The sequence below is a fragment of the Mus pahari genome, chromosome 22 (assembly GCF_900095145.1).
Source record: "Mus pahari chromosome 22, PAHARI_EIJ_v1.1, whole genome shotgun sequence".
Taxonomy (NCBI): domain Eukaryota; kingdom Metazoa; phylum Chordata; class Mammalia; order Rodentia; family Muridae; genus Mus; species Mus pahari.
Window position 1 is genome coordinate 7,247,358 of NC_034611.1, and position 16,475 is coordinate 7,263,832.

General features: G+C 39.9%; 1 protein-coding gene across 2 annotated transcripts in view; it reads left to right on the top strand.

The window, feature by feature from the left end:
* Arfgef1 (ADP ribosylation factor guanine nucleotide exchange factor 1) overlaps positions 1 to 16,475 on the top strand; it is a 95,320-nt gene that overhangs the window by 76,660 nt on the left and 2,185 nt on the right. For both annotated transcript variants that reach the window (XM_021222418.2, XM_029533233.1), the window contains 9 exons: positions 2,249 to 2,378; positions 2,925 to 3,060; positions 3,143 to 3,281; positions 4,878 to 4,950; positions 8,758 to 8,890; positions 11,449 to 11,588; positions 13,601 to 13,769; positions 14,649 to 14,787; positions 15,679 to 15,796. In XM_021222418.2, coding sequence (XP_021078077.1) covers positions 2,249 to 2,378; positions 2,925 to 3,060; positions 3,143 to 3,281; positions 4,878 to 4,950; positions 8,758 to 8,890; positions 11,449 to 11,588; positions 13,601 to 13,769; positions 14,649 to 14,787; positions 15,679 to 15,796 — 1,177 coding nt within the window. The remainder of the gene's footprint in view (positions 1 to 2,248; positions 2,379 to 2,924; positions 3,061 to 3,142; positions 3,282 to 4,877; positions 4,951 to 8,757; positions 8,891 to 11,448; positions 11,589 to 13,600; positions 13,770 to 14,648; positions 14,788 to 15,678; positions 15,797 to 16,475) is intronic.

Genomic DNA, 16,475 nt, shown 5'->3' on the forward strand with positions numbered 1-16,475 from the left:
AAAAAAAAAAAAAAAAAAGAAAGAAAGAAAGAAAGAAAGAAAGAAAGAAAGAAAGAAAGAAAGAAAAAAGAATTAGTACAACTTAGCCTACCCCGAATATTACACTCCAATTGCACAACCAATCTTAATGCCTATTGAACAGTAAACATGTTATGACTAAATTGATCAATTCAAGTTTTAATCATCAACTAAAATGAATGAATTATTTCAGCTCAATTCCAAATACAATGTGGGGTGGGGGAAGAGCAAGTTCAAGAGAGCACACAAGTTCGGCAGCCTAGTGGTGGTGGTGGTGGTGATGGTGGTGGTGGTGCCTTTAATCCCAGCACTTGGGAGGGAGAGGCAGGCAGATCTCTCTGAGTCAGCCTGATCTACGGAGTGATATATAGGACTATCAGGGCTACACAGAGAAATCCTGTCTCTAAAAATGAAAAGAGAGAGGAAAAAAAAAAGAACTACATAGGCACATTTTATATTATTACTTAAAAAAATGATTACTAGATGTTAGTGCAAAATGAAATCTTAGTCTGTTTTTAACTTTTATGTTTAATACTATAAACTTTTTTTTTTTAACTTTCTTCTCAGAAACTGCAGTTAAAGATAAAATTTCTTCCTGGAAAACTGTAGAAACGTTTTTTAAAAATAAATACTCCCAGTCCTTTCTGCCCCTCCCTCCCGTGTCCTTATGCTAGGAGGGTAAGCCCCACGTGGTTAAGGGGTTTTTAAATAATTAGTCTTGAGTTTTAAAAGGTTGCTAAGAGGACCTCTGTCAGCAGCTCACCCTGTGAACGACAGAGTAAAATGCCTGATAAGCTCTAGACAGTACTCAGCTTTTGAGAAACAGCCACTGTCTGAGCCTACAGTGGAGCATAGCCCTTTTATCAGAATTTCTGTTACAGCAAAGCTCTAACAGTAAGACGATCCTTCAACTGTAATTCCCAGTTTAATTTTAACATAAGAAAGGCAGAGTCCCTTTACTTCCGGCTCCACCCTTGCTTGTGACTTAACCTTAGGTGTCACAGCCGCTGTGCTCCTGTAGGGACTGAGCAGGCCAGGCTTATTTTACCTGTCCACATAACCCGTGTTTTGAGAATCTTCTACATCTCAGACATGTGCTAGGCCTGGACAGTGGAACAGCATGTGACCTAACTCTGTACAGTCCTTTGGAGCATTTTAGAGACATTTTTGTTTTAACTGACCATTTGATAAAAGTATTACTTCAAGAAAGATAATAAATCAGAAAGGCAATTTCAGTTTTAGTGCTTGAAAGCTTGTCAGTATGATTTCTAGGTGTTTTATTTGTTAATCACATACTGACTGCTTGCCTAAGTTGTTAGCACTGCCTAGAATATAGCAGGAACCAAGAGACATGCAGGTCGTGGAGATTAGGCCTCAGTGGTTGGTTAATAGATATTTTGTGTGGAGATATTATGGGAGCAGTATCCATACTGGCAACTGAAAGTCCCTGTAACCTTTTGATAAAGATTTTTCCAAAGGTTTGTTGTTGTTGTTGTTGTTGTTGTTGTTGTTCTTAGAATGCTGTGAGTCCTTTCACCCTTTCCCATAGTTCTGCAAAATTAATATTTATTCAAATGATGGCTTATTCAGTCTGTATTTCTGTCTTAGTCACTGTGCCATTACTGTGAAGAGACACTGTAGCCATGGCGACTCTTACAAAGAAAAGCACTTAACTGGGCCTGACTCACAGTTTCAGAGGTTTAGTCCATTATCCCCATGATAGGAAGCATGGTGCCAGGCAGGCAGACCGGGTGCTGGAGAAAGAACCAAGAGAATGCAGACAGCAGAAAGAGAGAAACACTGAGCCTTACTTGAGCATATGAAACCCCAAAACCCATCCCAGTGCTATAACTACCGTCAGCAAGGCCACTCCTCCTAATCCCTATCAAGTAGTGCTACACTGTAATGACTGTATTCAGTACATGAGCCTGTGGGGCCACTCCTATTCCATTTACAGTTTTAATAGCTAGACTAGTAGGAGTGGGAAAGGAAAAATAAATGATTTTCAGGTCAGAGCTTTTGGAGTTTTTATTTTCTGAACCTTGTGTCCTAAAGGAACCTGTAATTTTACAGCTTGAATTACATTATATTCAATATGCATTAACAGCCAGTGTTAACTTTAATAAGTATTAACTTTCTTTTTTTAGTAGCTTTGTAAACTTTTAACCCTTTCTTAGGGAGTTTTGCTTCTTTACATTACAGCTTTCCTAATTGTGTTCTGTTATTTTAGGGGCTTAACGGTAATGTTTGAAATAATGAAAACATATGGCCACACTTATGAAAAACATTGGTGGCAGGACTTATTCAGAATTGTTTTCAGAATCTTTGACAACATGAAATTGCCAGAACAGCAGACAGAGGTAAGAGAATACCTTTAGCATAAAGTTACAACATTCTTCAGGTTTTCACTCAGTACATGGTAATGTTTGAAATGAAGCACATTGAACATGAAAGAATTCCTAGAATTTCTTCAATACATGACAAATAGTATTTCCTTTCATTAGCAAGGACACTATTTGGAAATATAACTGAACTAGTGATTTAATTTTTATATTCATTGCTTTTGTTAAACTGTCAGCTTTTCTTCCATATTTTGTTATAGTCACAGCTAAGAAACACCAGAAACTTTCATTAATATTAGATTCTGAATTCTAATAAAAGAAAAGAATTCAAAGTAAATTTAGTTTTACTTATTATGACATATTTTTACTATAAAACACTTATAGTTCAGGCTCTGTGGCTAGAGAGCTTCATTTTTTTCCTCCTTGTCCTATAGATCAATATTAAGTGGAGACGTTTATAATTATGTTTAATGTAATTTGAGGGAGGAGACTTGAGACAGAGTCTAATGGTTGGTGGACAGCATGACCTTCATTTCATGACCTCCTTCCCCCCCCCACCCCCAGAAAGCTGAATGGATGACAACAACTTGTAACCATGCCCTTTATGCAATATGTGATGTATTCACCCAGTATTTAGAAGTTCTCAGCGATGTACTTTTGGATGATATTTTTGCCCAACTTTACTGGTGTGTACAACAAGGTAGGTGTGTACCAGTTATGTTAACACCAAGTATGACATGTGATGTTGGGATATGTAAATGAATTGTTCTTTTCTTTTCTAGACAATGAGCAGTTAGCACGATCTGGTACAAACTGCTTAGAAAATGTGGTTATTCTGAATGGTGAAAAGTTTACTCTTGAAATCTGGGATAAAACGTGTAACTGCACCCTGGATATCTTCAAAACCACAATCCCGCATGCGTAAGATCTACATTTATACTTGTAGACTAATGGGGTTTAAAAGTGAGCAATGAGTAACTGTGACAACTACATGAAGAAAGTGATTTGTAAGCCAAAACAGTATGATTATCCAGATTTTGAGTCATAACACGTTGACCCCACTGATTTTATAAGATTGTGTTTGAACATACCACACCAGGCAAGCGTTCAGTCAGAGAAAGAAAGCTTCCTTAACATGTATTTCAGTTACAGAAGACTTACTACTCTAAAGAAAGATGCTTATAAATATTACACTGGACTCCCAAATTGTCATCTGTTAGGAATGAGTTATAAATAGATTTTAATCGGTGAAGAAACCAACACGCATTAACATGGTTTATTCCCAGGGTAGACTCGAGTCACACCCAGTACCCCTGGTGCTCACCCTGATTAGTGTATGGCTTTATCTGCTCTCTGTAATGTTTAAGTCTGTCGGTAGACTCTGTAGGAACATCAAGTGTGTCCAGTGCTGATATAAGATCATATGAAAACTATCAACTAGTCTACGGTTTCTAACTTTATATCCTGTTTTGAAGTAAATTTAAATTTAAATCTGGTTTATGTTCCTAGAATACTCTTACAAATATTAACATTGAAAATAGGAAGTAAAATACAAGAAATACAGTAGAAAAGTGGTCTATACTGAAAGATGCACAGTGATTTCTTTGACCAGCTTCCAATTACTCAATACATTTTCACACAATACATTTATCTCGAGCAGGGTAAGCAGCTGACAGCTGAAACACGTCTGTCAGTGATTGTGTCTGTGACTCTGTTAAAGACAGCATGAATTCTTACCTAACAGTTCCATACCCACACCCACCCCAAGAACTCTATAAAAATCCCCTGACTACATATTATTTTAATTAGACCTGCATGTGTTTTAGATTGTTGAGTCACATGCTCATTATAACCTTAAGTGTCATCTAATAAGCACTTCTTTGTAGAAAGGATCTATTTCCCACTCCTCTTCATTGAAGTGGAGACGTCTGTGGGCATCTGTCTACCCAGAGCTTATGCTTTTCAGAAAGGAGAATTTGATGCTAGATCATATTTCTGCTGCAAGCACCCAATTCAGCGGTGGCAAATTAATTTCTCTTTGGTACCTCGTTGACTTATTTTTTCTAAATATTTAAAAAACTGATTCTAAAGAGTTTTATGAATTTTGATTTTTTTTTAAAATTTTAATTCTGAGAAATTTTTTGAAAAGTGGAAGACTTTAAAAACAATCTTGTTTTTGGATGATATTTAAGATTACTATTTAGAAGAAGTAAGTTCAAAATTTGTACACTTCAGAAAGTATAATTTACCATAAAACTACTTATCCTTATAACTTATAATTTACCATAAAACTACTTATTCTTATAACTTAATTGAGTGCTGCTGAACTATTTTCCAAAAGTACATCTTTTAAATTTTTGACTGAATGGATTTCAGAAAATTGCTTTTATCAGTAGTCAGACTTTTAAAATAGAGTGTAATGTTTTTCACTTTTTAATTCCCATTTAAAATATATTGCATGTGGCATAACTTCTTCCTATGGCCCCCATGACTGGTTTTTGCTTTGGTGTGTTAAAGGCTTCTGACTTGGCGCCCTACCTCTGGAGAGGCTGCACCCCCATCTCCATCAGCTGTGAGTGAAAAGCAGTTGGTAAGTAAATAAATCATATTTGAAGTTGTCTGTGGAAGTGGTTTAACTATTGGCCTAACTCTTCATCAGGGTCCTAGTCTGTCCCGTTGCTATGACAAAACACCTGAGCTTACGTAGTTTAGAAGTGACCGAAGTTGGCTTCTTGAAGCAGTGCAGGCTGCAAACTGAGCACTCAGTATCTAATGGAGGCTAGCTATACTCTGCTTCCACAGCGGCACCTTACACCCCTCCACGACAGAAGGCAGAGGGCAGGAAAAAGCCTCTTTAATGCTTCCACTCCTGTGGCAGTAAGGTGCCATCCTATCAATGGGACACTGCCCTACTTTTTATTGCTCATAGAGGATCAAGTTTGAGCATGAATTTTGTTTCTGAGTTTCACACATAGACACTAACACATGACACATAAGAATGTTTGGATATGAACATTTCAACTGTGCCAGGGAGATCAACTCTCTTTAAAAGATGGTGTAAGTTTCTCACTTGAAATTCTCAGATTAAAGTTCCTGATGGTAAATTTAACTTGTAACAATTTTATATTGTGTATATGCCATGAAGAGGGTACTTAAATTTTGTTTTATATAGGACACACAGAAAAATGATTTTAAGGATTATGAATGTAGATACCAGATTATATAGAGATTTTTTCACACCAACTTAGGTAGTATTAAATTTTTTTTTTAACTTTTTACTTTAATATAATTTCATTGTGTAGAAAATAGTTAAGGCTATTATAGTGGTTATTATTATTCTGGGGGTTTGCTACACCCCCTTGTTGTCTTTAAATATCTATCAGAGGTTCCCAAATAAAAGACACAGAGACCTTTAGATTTATAAGAAGCCTTAAAGCACCACAGATGGGCAGTTCTCAGCCCTCTAAGCTGTCTCGTCTGCTTCCCCTGCCAAGATCCCCATAAATGCTTGAATCTCTTCCCTTAGCGCTGCTCCTGCTTCATCAGGCCAGCCCTCACACACACATACACTGCAGCTCTGCCTACTTTTCTTCTACCTAGCCCAGGATGTAGGCATGTTTGCTAGTCAGTCAGGGATAACTTGGGGAGCACCTTGGGAATTCACTCACTTTGAGGCATCCAGATTATGGGATGCAGTATCTAGTGGTTCAGTACATAGCAGCACCAGCCCAAGCCCAGCAGGGATTCCTTCAACCCCATATATTGGTTTTTTTACACAGTTGTATAAAAAACACTTGACCAGCATTAACTGAATTATTACTTAAATATGTAGGACATGCCCTTACAAGAAGAATTCCCAGACTTAGCCAACCGAAACTACCCGTTGCTCCAGGGCACAGCTTGTGGTTATATACTGCTTTGCTTTGTCACCCGCTTCCCCTTTCTCCTCATTCCCTTCCTCTGCCCATGTGGTTTTCAGAATTATTTGAAAAAACAATTACAAATATGTCCTTTAGTCATTATAAGAGTCTCATGTTTTATTTCCTTGATGATACCAAAAGGTTAACCAGATAAATCTTATTGAGACTATTTTTATCTAATATGTAGGCTTTATTCTGATTCTGTTTTTTCCATTTTTACCATAATGAACATGAAAAAGATAATTATTCACATTGTTTTTCTAGCCCTTGAAATTTTTAAAGACTCATCTGTCTGTCTCTTTATGTGAATGTGTTATATGAATTTGCCTATGCAAGTTTTTGTGCTCCACAGTTGTACAGGAACTCACCGAGGCCAAAATATTGTCAGGTCCCTTAGAAATTGAGTTACAGATAGTTGTGAGCCACTATGTGCAGCCTAGGAATCTAGCCCAGGTTCTGCGATTTGGATCTCTGGCCCATCCTTCCAGTCCCTAGCCCTTGAAATGTAAACCTAGGAGACCATAGTAGCAAGATAGTGCCTACTGACCTGTTTCCCACAGCCCTTAAATTTTTCAAGTAATTGTTTACAGTTAAAACATAGATTACATACCAACATAGTATTCTTTTGAGAACTATAGTATCTGCCACAGAGACTCATAATTGTCCCGTAACTGATCTACTGGATTCTATCAGATACCCTGCCACTTGTGAGATTTCCTGTCCATGCCAGGAATGAGGGTACTCTCCTGTGTGTACTCCCCCGCTGCACAGGGTAGAATCTGCACTATGGGTTTGCTTTTTGCCCAAGGAAATATTGGATCTGAGTTATCTAGTTCCATTCTGTTCTGCATGTCATTCACCCTCTGTATAAAGTAAAACTTGTATTGACAAGTCAGATAATGCATTTCACCATAGACCTCAGGCTTGGCTTTGGAAGACTGAGTCCCACTCATGTCTAGGCCCCTCAGCCCTGGCTCACTCTTTGTTCTTGAGGCGGCGGCGGCTGCTGCTGCTGCTGCTGCTGCTGCTGCTGCTGCTGCTGCTGCCATTTCTCTTCCCTCTCATCTCTCTTCTAAGTCCATCTTTGTCTTTTCCTCTGACTACTTAGACCTTGCCAATATAAGTATTTATATGTATAAGGAAGAATGCAGGGCTTAAATGTACCAGGTTTTTTATACTACCTTGCTACTTCAACTCCAGTATAGTTGTAATTACTAGGCCATTTGTTTCCTTTACATTTACTAGTAATTACTATAATATATTTAAAAGATTTTTAAGTATAAATATGGTTTAGCATATCTAGGCAATGTTCCCACAGGTACATGAGGAATCTCTTACAGGGCTCACTTGCTCTGCTACAGTGTAGTCCATTTCTAAAGGGGATGTGAAGCTAGATGTGTTCTGATTCAGAACTATCCTTCAAAGGGCAGAGATTACAAAATAACACATTCTCTCTTTTTTTTTTTTTTAACGTTGCTTAATCAGAGAAATTGAGAAAATTCTACCTAGTCATTCAAAAATTTCTAAAGATTTCTAAAATAATTTTTCAACCTTCAGTATTACAACCCAGTTTAAGTATTGCTTTAAGTGTTTCCTATGTGTAGTTTTTTACTTTAAAATGTTTTTTTTTAAGTCATCTTGGTCAAATAAATACTCTGCTGATCTAAAATATTTTTTTACTTGAAGCTGCTATGTGTTTAACAAAACTTACCTAGATCACTAAAACCCATGCAACGATAATACAGCTCAATAACATAGGGTGCTTGATTGTTTAAGAGTATTAACATAGGACTAGAGAGATTCTCCATGTTTAAGAGCAGTAACTGAGGTTACAGAGGCCCAAGTTTATTTCTCAGCACCCACATGGTGGCTCACAGTCTTCTGTAGCTCCAGCTCCAGGGAATCTAGCTCCCTTTTCTGGTCTCTGTTGGCATCAGCACTAATGAACACACACACACACACACACACAATTAAAAATAAATCTTGAAAAAAATGTTTTCATACTTAATCCTTTCAAAAAATATAAATATATATAAAACCCCTATTTCAAAAGCTCTTTAAGGTTTTCCCTCCATACTGCTATTACAGCTCAAGTCAGACTACCATGTAAGTCTGTTCAACTTATGTCCAGCTTCCCTTCATGACACCAAACTCCTGTTTAGTCACCTCATACTGACCTTTCTGGTCCTTGATTTCTTGTGTAACAGAAGATACTTTACTAACTACTCCCACAAAGGAAAGTCATGTCAACTACATGAACTCTCCCTCCACTTTAACACATGTGAGTTGTGTCAGATCTGGAGAATAGTTGTGAATAGTGCTACTTTCTCGTTCATTGCAACATCACATTCTTATCCATAGCACATGGAGGGAGGGTGTCAGGCCTGAGACCACAAAGGCTCAGAAAGGGTGGTTTGGGTTGGGTTGGGTTGGTTTATCCCTGTGATGTGCTTATCTTAATGAATTTATCTTATTAGGATGCAATATCACAAAAATCTGTAGACATACATGATTCTATTCAACCAAGATCTTCAGATAACAGACAGCAAGCACCACTGGTTTCTGTTTCTACTGTGAGTGAAGAAGTTAGCAAAGTGAAATCCACAGCAAGTGAGTTATTTCTCTAAATAAAAGTAAACTGTACGGTGTGTATGTAATGGACACTTTGGTGACTCTTACTAATGAGTGTATGCCATAATTGGTCTTGATCACTTTTTACTTTTACTCTGTCTACTACCCTAGTGTGGACGTCTCTTTCAAACCTTCACCAACATGTGCAATGTCAGTTTTGATCCCAGAGCCTTTAGCTAATGTTTGTGTTGGGCTCTGCCTTCTCTGTCCATCCACACTTGAGCACATTTTCTGTCTGTAAAGGTGATGTCTTCCTTTCCCTGTCTTCCTGGGAATGAAGGAAAGCGCCCCATCACCCCTCTGTAGGTAGGAGCTAGCCCCCAGCTCAGAGCGAGGAGCAGGCTCTTCTGCACTGCCGCCCACCTTGTGGGCCACCTTCAGACTGTCCATCACCTTTGCCCAAAAATGGGACACTCACTTTTTGACATCAGTTCAGTTTTGTTTGCTGAAAACAAATAACACATACAAAAGGTGACACCTCCATAGAAAAGAAAGTGGCTTTAAGCACATTGTAAAAGCTGAGGTTGTGGCCAGTGTGATGGCTCAGCAAGTGAAGTCACTTGTTCCAGGCCTGATTCCCAGACTTTGATGGACACTCCATGGTAGAAGGAAAAAAATTGACTGCTCAAAGTTGCCATCTGGCCTCCACCTGCCAGAACACACACATACACACATGTGTAGTAAACACAAAGTAAATAAATGCAGTAAAAATTTTAAATGAGGCAGAACTTACTATTTGCAAATAAGCAACCGACTTGCATGTAGTACATTCAGAATGTTGTGCAAACATTCTGCCTAGGCACAAAACTTTCCCATCACGGAAAGGAAATCCCATATTCATTGAGAAACCACTGTTTTTTCTCCCCTTCTCTAGCCCTTGGCAATCACCATTCTGCTTTCTGTTTCTGTGACTAGACTCTTCAGTGGGTTTTATAGGTGACATCATACAAAGTGGCCCTGAGGTTCTTCATCATTTGAATCAGTAACTCAGTCAATTTTACTTCTGAGTTAGTAATCCTGTGTGTGTGTGTGTGTGTGTGTGTGTGTGTGTGTGTGTGTGTATCACAGTGTGTTTGCCCACTTGGCTCTGACATTGAGTTTTGACACGCTGATTATGAGTAGTGCTGGTGGGAACACTCATGTTCAAGCATGGTTTGAAGGCCTGTTTTCACATCTTTTGTGAATGTACCTAGAAGTAGAATTATTGTGCAGTGTACTGATTCTTTGTAACTTCTAAGCTGTTCATGGTAGTAACACTATTTCACATTCCTACAAGCAGTCACAGCACACCCTCATTTGCCAAACTCTGTTACTAGGGATATCCAGGCACCATGAGAGCTCTCTTAACTAATATCCTGATGAAACTGGATCCAGGTGCTACCAAGAGGCCTTGTGGTCTGGGATGTTTGAGCTAATGAAATGAAGGGGTGAGAATGCACAGTGGAGGCTGTGACTGTAATAAGGGATGACACATGACAACCTTGGGATTAGTTGGGTTCTTTGTTTTGTTTGTAACTTGTCTTCAACCATAAGAACCAAGTGCTACATAGAACAATATTTCTAGAAACATACCTGGATAGGAAAGTTTCAAATGTCTCAGCAAGTAAATTTAACTTGCAAAAATTGATAACAGAAAAGGAATTTTGTAGTAAATGCTTTTTATATCAGAAAGAAACTAGGGCATTGTAAATCAGCTACTGCTGGAGCCACTGCTCCAAAACTGAGAAATAACTCCTCTTGGGTGTCTGTTGTTCATTGGAACCCAAATGTGTCCTTGTGACTCAGCCCACATCAGTGCTGCCCATTGTGCGTAGCAGCTAGCAGCTGCATCTTCTTTCTCGGTTTCTGCATCTGTATCTGCCTAATGGTATGATCACAGAGGAGGAGCGCCTCCTGTGATCTGCAGACTGGTAGAGTGAGGAGTGACCTTTGTCTCAGCTGTGGTGTGAAAGGCTGCATGGGGAACACTCTGAATCTGGTGCTTAGTGGCAGTATCCTTAACATACATGTTTATAACTTACTTACTGGTGGATCAATTGAAAATAAGCGTTAGTTTAGCTACAAACATATATTTGGACACAGATAAACCTGTTGTATGGCTAAACCACAATATCACATGGTTTGATTAGAATCCTGGCTATCCCACTTTCTTTTTGGTGTTGATCTGGTTCCTGTAGTTTTCTTAAACAGGTTTTCCTATTATTTTTAAACATTAGACTTGCACATCAGTCAAGACTATTTATTTCAATAATAACCTGCATTGAAAGTACAGCCAATTAGAACATATATACTGTTCAAGTCGCATAAGATGCTTTCATTTATTTAAGCAGTTATTTTCCTAAACATTTCATAGGTACAATGTTACTATAGCAAGTGGTACCTATGAACAGAGGATGTCTTCTTCACTAGAGATGTGCGGTGTGAGTGTGTGACCTTTGTACATAGTAATGTTTCCTTAGCGTTATAATGTTATGGAAATTATAAAGGATTCAAAATAATGTTTTGTTTGCATGTGCATTGGGGGGGTTTCCTCACAGAATTCCCAGAACAAAAATTGTTTGCTGCCCTGTTGATTAAATGTGTTGTGCAGCTGGAACTCATCCAGACCATCGACAACATTGTGTTCTTCCCAGCCACAAGCAAGAAGGAGGATGCAGAAAACTTAGCAGCAGCCCAGGTAAGGAACTGTGAGAGGAGGAAAGAACCTGAGGTGTCTGGACTTCAGATGACACCTACACTGGAGATGTCTTTGGATGGTCTTCACAACTACCTTTCCAAGCCTGAGCCTGGGTAGTGTCGAGGCATAAGAATGGCCCTGGCAGAGAAGGAGGGTGAGGGCATGTGCTTTGGGGCCTCATGTACTACAGACAAAGCGGTGTGTAGGGACTCCACAGAACCACAGAGGCCTGAAGAGAAGCAAGACCAGATCACCATAGAAGTCAGCTACAGAAAACGGTTTAAGGACGATGTGACCAACTACTCTAGATAGCTCACATGACATTGCACATAAGAATTGCCCTCTCACAGTTCTTAGGACTTCATAAGCTTGACATGGGACTCAGTCTAACACCAAGGACAGAAGAACCTGACTTTAGTAGGTGTAAGAGTAGAGGACTTGGAGACTGTTCATGTTAGCTCTGTCAAGGAGCTTTGTTGTGAAGAGGTCTGAAGAACCGGAGGAACAGCCACAGGAGCATTAGGAGGCATGAGGGAAGTGCTTCCTTCTGTTTCCCAGATGGGTAATTTGTCAGCGTGCTAATTGATAATAAAGAGCTTTCAAAGCTCCGGAGATTAAAAACCAGGTGACCTGCACTTAAAGGCCAAAGGCGGATGACTTCTCGACTTTAACTCTCTCTTAATGTTCTGTGGGCCAAAAGCTGATGCCTTCTGGCAATTAACTACTGCCGATAGTGGCAGGGAATTGAGAAAAGAAACAGTTACTTGGGCTCTTTACTCCTTAACTGAACTCTTCATGAGCCAGAGAGAAGGAGATAAAAGGGATAAAGAGAAAATCATGCAAACACACACACTCATGTACTCACTCTGCTGGGCCCTACCACCTGTTTCATCAATTTCACAAGTACACATGCATACATACACATATACCTGCATACATATGTATGTACATCCATACAGATAGACAGGCATATATACATTTGATGGATGGAGCAGACTGCCAATAGCCATGTTTTGTGTTTTTTCTCAGCCTTTTTATTCCTTCTTAGACAAAAGTTGTTTATAAAATTACCTCACAGATAAAACATTACACAAAAGGGTTACAGAAGGATGTCGATAGTTAAGGTCAAAGCAGTGTTTCATTCTGTAAGCTCATTATAAGTTCAAAGCTACAGTTTCACATGGCCTTGCTTTATCATAGTGCACATAGTTCAAGGGGCCTCATCCTTGAATGTGACCAAGAATGAATGTTTTTCCTTGATCACAAATCTATCGCTAGCCTATTTCTCTTCTTAGTGTAATTTATGAAACCTCATTATATTTCTTATTATGCAGCCTTTACTTACTCTTCTGTGAGGAGGGGACACATTCTATTCTTGATTCTAACTTTAATACATCTTTCAGGCAAAACAACTAAAACCATCTCCTTAAACTTCTTAAAATTATTGAATCAAATCAGGAATTCTATAAAGTCATTAATCCATCTAAACAGCATTAATTCATAAAAGTTGTCCTCATGTTGATCTACAGGAAATAGCGTGGGCTGAGGCCCGGGAATCATGAGACTGTATAATGGTGGCAAGAAAAGCACAGCAGTGAAAAGCAGCCCTGGGACAAAGGCCCATGCAAAAGAGTAGGCCTTCACCAGGAGACTCTGTTTGCCATAGCTGTTCTGTCTGTTGTCTGTGGTAAAGTAGTGATTTAACTAGCAAGTGGGAGCTGGAGAGATGGCTCAAAGGTTAAGATTACTTGCTGCTCTTGGCAAGAAGACCCAGTTTCATTTCTAGCACCCTGTCTGGCAGTTCATAGCTTCCTATATCTCTGGTTCCAAGGGATTTAGTAATCCTGTAGCCTGTGTGGGAACCTGCATACACATGGTTCACATACAAATGAGCAGGCATAAACATGTACGTGTAAATATTAAAGAGAGCAGAATTGGGGGAAGGGGGAGCCTTGAGTCTTAAGTTTACTAAAACAGGTTAAGTGTATGTTACGGCTGTTTGTTTTCCAAAGAGAGATGCAGTAGACTTCGATGTTCGAGTTGATACTCAAGACCAAGGAATGTACCGCTTTTTAACATCACAACAACTGTTCAAGCTACTGGACTGCTTATTAGAATCACATAGATTTGCAAAAGCATTTAATTCCAACAATGAACAGAGGACTGCTCTGTGGAAAGCAGGTAAGCTGTCCAGGTCTCATGCTGTCACTGAGAATGCACTGATGTATGTGATGGTCAAAGTTACCTGAGTGAGCACTTTAGGTCTAGTGAAAATAAGGCAGGCAGGATCTCTTGAGTTTGAAGTCAGTTAGGGGTACACACAGAAACCCAGTCTCAAACTCCCCTCCCCCGCTTAAAAAGGAAGAGAAAAGAGATAGATGTCAGTACCTACTCATAGAAGAGGGTCCTCAGAGCATAGCCAGAAAAATAAAGGGGCTGTTGTCTATTTAGTATCACCTTCTGTGCTCAATACAGTGTTGGCCATCTTTGTTCATCCTCTCCCCTTTGTGACCCAACATAGAGAAGAACAGAACGGCACTTGCCTTCCCCTCCCCTTGTTGCTACCTCTGACTAGGACCTCCCTGTGAGGACCTGGGCTCCTCTGCCCTTTAATGTTTCTCGCTTGCATTATGGAGCCCTGCCATAGGCCGAGCATTGCAGCTGCTGTTCTGCCTGAAGGGCTCCAGGTGTGACTCTTTAGGAGTGTTCTGCTTTCCCAATTTGTTTTATATCCAAGACCTATCACAGTGATTCTCAACCTTCCTAATGCTGTGACTCTTTAATATAGAGCTTCATATTTTGGTGATTGGCAATCATAAAGTTATGTCATTGCTACTTCCTAAGTATAATCTTGCAACTGTTATGAATCATAATATAAATATCTAATATGCAACCACAAAGGGTTCATGACCCCACAGGTTGAGATCCACTGGCCTATAGGATCTGCTTTATAAACAGCCAGTAGTGACAGCTGAGCACAGGCAGAAGATCCCCCAGTGAGCTGTTTGACTTTCTATAAGGTGCCTTTTGTCTAACTCCAGAACCCTCCCCTTTCTGCAGGCTTCAAAGGCAAGTCCAAGCCCAACCTTCTAAAGCAGGAGACGAGCAGCCTGGCCTGTGGGCTGCGCATTCTCTTCCGGATGTACATGGACGAGAGCAGAGTCAGTGCCTGGGAAGAAGTCCAGCAGAGGCTTCTAAAGTAAGGGTCTCATGGATGGTGGCTGTGTGAGATATGAAAGGCACAATCACAGCAGCGGGCAGGTAGCGGAACCTGGGAACCTGGAAGCCCCATCTCACAGATGAGACTGTGTGGCAGTCCATGTGTGGCCTCTCACCTGTGTCACACAGGCTGGCTGTGAACACCCACATTGGAGTCCTGGGTGTCTGGGGCGGCAGCAGCACCTGAGGCTAGCTGAGGTGAAAGCTGACAACTGAGCAGGTCGTGTCAAGACCAAGAGGAAGTCTTTAACAGTCAGAAACTTGATGGTAGTTCTTGAGTCTTTTCGGTGCCATAAGATAGGTCTTTTTTACAAAGCAGCTGGGAAGTGACAGGTTGCCTTACCTGCTGGCATTTTATTTTAAAAAGTATTTGGAATTTTGATTATTTGGATTCCATTGTTTTACTTCATAATGACTAAATATAGTTTGTGCTGAGACTGAATTGTTATTTAGGAAGAAAATTGCTTATGCATTGTTTGTTCCTGTTCTGAGAGCAGTGGTTCAATACATCTCAGAAATCGCTATTCCAATAGCCTGTTTTAGGTGCAGAAAAATCTGACTGTCATATCAGTGAAAGAAAACACCTATGTTTGAAGCCAAGTTTCTGTATCAGGCCTGCCCACCCACTCTCTCAGGGACTCCATCTAAGTAAAACTTAGAAAATGGAGCTGTGGGTTTTCTAAACAGTTCCAGTGGATTCCCTCAGTGTTTTGTTTTCTTCCTAATTTGAAAACCGAGTGTTGGTGCTCCGTGTGTTGTTCATATAAACAAATAGGATCTAGACAGTGCAGCAGTAGGGTTAGGGTTAGGGTTCTCTGTGAGTGCACAGCAGTAGGTTTCAGTAGGTAAAAGGCAGCCTTCTCTTTTACAGCGTCTGCAGTGAAGCGCTGAGTTATTTCCTCACTCTAACATCCGAAAGTCACCGGGAAGCCTGGACTAACTTACTGTTACTGTTCCTCACTAAAGTTCTGAAGATCAGTGACAACAGGGTGAGTATGCAGCTTCTGTCCACTCAGAGCCTAGGCTATGCAAACTCTCACTTAGCTTTGTTTTCTAACAATTTCAGCAATTCAATTAGAAGAGGACTTAGAGTCCCATTGGATACTTGGATAGGCACCTCAACAGTGAAATCCCCTTTATGAACCCTAGAGTCACTTGAATTCCCCCAACTGAAAATATGTATTCAGGCCACACAGTGTGACCTTGCCCTGGAGCCTCTGCCCTATGGTCTACTTCTTGGGGCTGGGCTCCAGGCTGCATCCAGCCTTTAGTATATTTAGTACCTCCAGGTGACTAGAGCCTCTAGTGAACAACTTAGACCAGCAGATATAAAGGTAGAAATTATCTACATATAAATGTATAGATACATATATTTACATATAAATGAATATATTACAGTATTTTCAAAACTGTACATTTTTATTTTTTGAAGTAATTTACAGTATTTTTGAAGATAATTTAAATATAAGTTGCTTTGGGTCCTAAATTTCAAATGCCCAGTTAGGTGGCCTGACACTTGAAGCTTTAGACTAGCAGATGAGAGCCTATGGGGCCAGGCAGTGCCACTCAGTGCTGTCCAGTGTCTTCCCTCTTGTCTGTTCTCTGGCCACGGTGGGCTGTACTGCTTCTGCCTCCCTGTCTGTGCCTGCTGCAGTGTGGAAGAGCATG